Source organism: Suricata suricatta, chromosome 5 (genome assembly GCF_006229205.1).
Source record: "Suricata suricatta isolate VVHF042 chromosome 5, meerkat_22Aug2017_6uvM2_HiC, whole genome shotgun sequence".
Taxonomy (NCBI): Eukaryota; Metazoa; Chordata; class Mammalia; order Carnivora; family Herpestidae; genus Suricata; species Suricata suricatta.
Genome location: NC_043704.1, coordinates 128,459,956 through 128,464,714, shown reverse-complemented (window position 1 = coordinate 128,464,714; position 4,759 = coordinate 128,459,956). Strand labels below are relative to the sequence as shown.

At 55.4% G+C, this 4,759-nt stretch overlaps 1 protein-coding gene across 1 annotated transcript; it reads left to right on the top strand.

Annotated features, from left to right (window-relative positions):
- The first annotated feature begins 1,144 nt into the window (after positions 1-1,144).
- NUDT16 (nudix hydrolase 16) lies at positions 1,145-3,821 on the top strand. Its single transcript, XM_029940298.1, has 3 exons — positions 1,145-1,414; positions 1,498-1,761; positions 2,460-3,821. The coding sequence occupies exons 1-3, from the start codon at positions 1,277-1,279 to the stop codon at positions 2,670-2,672; spliced, it is 615 nt and encodes a 204-aa protein (XP_029796158.1). The 5' UTR covers positions 1,145-1,276; the 3' UTR covers positions 2,673-3,821.
- Positions 3,822-4,759: the final 938 nt, after the last annotated feature.

The window sequence follows — 4,759 nt, the reverse complement described above, 5'->3', positions numbered from 1 at the left end:
TCTTACAGCATGTGGTGGTGGCTAATTATACTGTAAGACACCGCCGGGCAGCAGCTGGAGGACTTTCACCTGTCAACTTGGCCTTCTCCAGGTGGGGTTAACAGAATCCCAAGAAACAGGTTGATCGAGTTACATTCCTAGGGTTACCACAAGGGAGGTGGGCGAGTGGAAACAATAGTTGGCATTTTAGGGTCTAACAACTTTCTTAGTGCTTTAAGCACTGCACTATCCCCAAAAGTTTCATATCATCCTCACTTAGCAGATGAGCAACTAGGGATCTGAGAGAGTTAAATGATTTGCTAGGGTCACAAGCCTGTGTCTGGGCGTGTGTTGTCACTTATAGGCTCTGACTTTAAGCCTCTGACCTCTCAAGGAGCTGCCTTCTCCCTTCCTTTGTGTACTAAACATGGACTCTTGCAGAGGCTGTCTATCTGCACAGGGCCTGAGAGGGGTGGGGAAGGCGTGGCCTGGGGTGAGGGATCCTGAATTCCAGTTCCTCAACACCCGGCCCAGAGTAGCGCCCTGCCCTGGGGATGGGCTGTTCCTTCCTTCACAGCTCAAGGGTCTGAGTGTGTCTGGGTAAAGCCCCAATGCCTTATCCACTTCTGCCTCTGACCCTTCCTGCGCCCACAGGGTTTCACCCACAGCTCTTTCCTCACTTAATCCTTCCCCTGAAAATCACATCAGTCCTATCCTATCCTACTTGTCCTATCCGCTGCCTATCGCCACTCCCAATTTCTGTCTGAACTACACTTACTGACCACCCCTGTCCTACGATCCCCATCTCAAAAAATGACGCCACCATCCACCCAGGCCATAAACTTTGACCTCGCCCTCGCACAACTCTCCCCCAACGTTCCACCTTCCACTGAGTCCCCTCCAGTTCCACTACGCAGGGCAGCTGTTACACCCATCGCTCCTCTCCATCCCAACTGTCCAATGACAGGCCAAGTGTCTAAAGCTAAATCAGTCTTAGTCCTTCGTAGCTCCGACCCCAGTTCCGGCCTCCGAGTGCCACCAAACCAACCATATACAGTTCCCTCAGAGCCCCGTGCCGCCTCCAGCCTCGAGGCCCGGCTCTGTGACAGAAGCGTCACTTCCGCACCAGCTCGGCGCCCGGGACGCCGATCACGTCTTCGCCCCGCCCCTCCCGGGGCTCAACCCTGACGCCGCGGACACCTGCCCCCAGGCCCTGCAAGCCCCGCCCCCCACTGGCGGCAGCCGGCCCGCCCACCCACGTGGGCCCTCGGGACTGCGGCGGGGACGGCGTCGGGCCATGGCCGGCGTCCGCAAGCTGGCGCTGGAAGAGGCCCTGGCGCTGGGGCCTGGCTGGCGGCACGCGTGCCACGCGCTGCTCTACGCGCCGGACCCAGGGCTGCTTTTCGGCCGCATCCCGCTCCGTTACGCGGTCCTGGTGAGAGGAGGCGCGCCCCGCCCCGTTCCCTGCCCCGGGGACGCCGGCCGGGCTCCCGGGCAACCCGCTTCCCTCTCCCGCAGATGCAGATGCGCTTTGACGGGCGCCTCGGCTTCCCCGGCGGCTTCGTCAACTTACAGGACACCAGTCTGGAGGCCGGGCTGAACCGCGAGCTGGTCGAGGAGCTGGGCGACGCCGTGGCCGACTTCCGGGTGGAGCGCGCCGACTACCGCAGCTCGCACGCCGGGCCGCAGGTCGTGGCCCACTTTTACGCCAAGCGCCTGACGCTGGAGCAGCTGATTGCGGTTGAGATGGGCGGCCCGCGCGCCAAGGACCACGGACTGGAGGTGGGGCGGTCCAGGAACCCCAGGCCCGTGGCCTCCCTGCCCCCCGAAAGCCGCTGCCCCGCTTTCCTGGAGTAGCTGGGGTCTTGGGCTTCTTTCATCTAGTTGACTGGCCACAGCTAACGCAGTCTCCCCCTTTCACTGGCCTCTGTTGTGTTTTTCCGGAACCCACCTACCCAAGACTCTCTTCTCCCCAAAGATTTGGCCAAGCCTTGCACCCTAGACCCATGATTTTCTTGGGTAGGAGATGTGGCCTGATACTTTGTGGGGAAACCTTTGTCGTTAGGCTAGGAGAGTAGGGGGATAGATTATGTATGGAGATGGTTCTCAGAATCATTGGGCAGGTATCAGAATCATCTGGGGGAGAGAGAAAAGGACCTGAGATTTGCCTTTTTTCAAGAGTTCCTAAATGGTGCTGAAATGGCTGGCCTGGTGTATTTTTGAGAACTACTTGTGTAGGTCCAAGCATGCATCCTGGAGGCAAGAGCCACCAAAAGTTTAACGATGTAGGAAGGATTAGCATTTATGAAGCTGAATGGCATGACTTGGGTCTTTTGTAGAGAGGTGGGCCCATGAGGTATAAGGTGTAAATTCTCAGGCTTGGTTCTGCTGCACTGATAAGAGGTGAGACCTCTCATCTGGAAAGATCTGTCTAGGTTGAGCTACCTGTCTCATGGTCCCCTGTCTCCTTCCTTTCACAGGTGCTAGGCCTGGTGCGTGTGCCCCTGTACACCCTGCGGGATGGTGTGGGAGGCCTGCCTGCCTTTCTGGAGAATTCCTTTATTGGAACTGCACGGGAGCAGCTGCTAGAAGCCATCCAGGATTTAGAACTGGTGGAACCTGGCTCTCTTACAGCCCGTAAGGTCTTCCCTCGCTGGAGGCAGCCCTCCGTGGACCCACGGCACAGGAGATAAGGACCTTGGTACTAGAAAAGGGAGGCAGGAGCAGGGAAAGCTTTTTCTTCTGGGCAGGGCCTGACAGATGATAACATTAAAAGAAGTATATGCAGTATATTTGAGCAGAGCCCCCAGCCCAGCCCCACCCCCACGCCCCTGCAACTCAACTTCTGGGGCAGAACTCTGCAGCTCATCTCAGGGACCTGGCGCCTTCTCAGAGCCCGCCTCTGCCTCTCTACGTTTGCACACACGCGGCACGGGAGCCCCCAGACATATGAATGTAGAGTCTGTGCCCGCACACGAGCTCACGCCTCCCCGAAACCCCCACGTGCAGTTGAAGCAGGATGTGGCATGTGCGGGGCCTAGCCTGTCACCGGAGCCACCTTCATATTGGGGAGGAGCTTCTGACCCAGGGGAACATTTCTCCCCACACTCCATGGCTGCTCTCCAGGGTCTAGTCCAGCCCATGCTCACTCGGGAGGACAGAGAAGCAGGGGACCCTTTTTTCCCCATGAAAATGGTCATATCCTTGCCTGGGTATTGGCAGAAGCCATATACCCCTGACAGGCAGGACGGGGTCCTAACCAACATCCTGCCCTCTCACGAACCTAAGTGGAAGGGGTGAGAGAAATGGCCTGGTCTCCTTGGATTGACCTTGGATTGGGACTACGTCCTGGCGTGTCGCCTCCAAAGCTGTCATCTGGGACCCTTTACAATGGGGACATCAGAAGGGAAGGGACCCAGCCCTGGTAGAGCCCTGACTTATAGCTGAAGGGCTTATAGCCGAGCCTCAAAGCTGTTCAGTTTTGGGGTTTTTTTTCAACAAATACTCTGTACGAGGTACTGGAGATCTAGGAATGAGAGCCATAGCTCTCGTGTTCCACAGGGTGAAAGGGCTAAAATGACACATATTACAGGCTTCGTGAGCTGTATTGTCTTTGTAGTATCTGCTCAGCTGATACTTTCATTTCAGAATTAGCAATGAACAATATGTAGAAAGTTCTAATAAAACTAACTTTATGAAAGGAGGTGTCCAGCCTGAGGGCAGGAGTGTGCCAACGCTTGCTCTAGAGAGGAAGATAAGTCATCAGTTTAATTACGATCCTTGTTTACTTGTTTCACATATGTCAATGCTGAGAAGGAAATAAAAGACTGATACAGGTCTCACCTTGGTGTTTTCTACTTTTCACCGGGATGGTCTGGGAGAGCCCTCCATGAAGAGCAGTTAAGCTGCAGGATGAGAAGGAAGCACCAGGAAGGAGCATGGGAAGGGTATTCTAGGTATTCCAGGGAGTAGCATGTTAAGGTTCTGAGGAAGAATCTTGGCAACTTCTCCCACATCAAGGGCGGGGGGATTAAACTCTGCTTCTCAATTGGGGCAGCAGAGGGCTAAGCACAGAATCTGCAGTCATCTTTAATTTACCAGAGCAGAGTCTAGAAATGATAAAAGGCCGGTGTGATTAGGCTACAGGAAGCAAAGGGAGTGGACACAGGAGAGGGAGACGAGCCAGATGGTACAGGGCCTCACAAGTGTGTGCAGTGTGGCCTGGAAGGGGACAGGAGAGGGAGGCGGGGACAGGAGGTTGCCACAGCAGCTCACGTGGGTGATGGCGGTGGGAGAGGGGGTGGGCAGAAGTGGATGCCTTCCAGAGAAGTGTTGGTGACCTTGACAGGCCCTCTGATGGACTGTGAGTGGAGTGAGGGGAGGGAAACGAAGATTCAAGGACGACTTTTAAGTTTGTGTCTTAAAGCTGTGCAAGTTGTGGATGGAAGGAAAGCCTGGGTGGGGGGCGGAGAAGGCTTTGCAGGGGACAGAATCAAGATCATTCTGGGCATCTTGAGAAGTAAATTTGTGCGTCCTCTGCCTAAAGATGGCATGGCAGTTTGTCAGATGAAGAGAAAAAAAGAAGAGGGCCCAGGACGAGGCCCTGAGCAAGCCCAGGCCTCGGGGCTCAGGAGGAGGCGCAGGACAGACTGAAGAGGCAGGGAGTTGAGAGGAAGCTGCTGTAAGAAAGTGAACTCTGCCAAGGGCTCATGAGAGTTTTAGTAAAATTAGGGACAGAACTGCCCACTGGATTTGGTAGCAGGAGGTTTTTGATGACTTT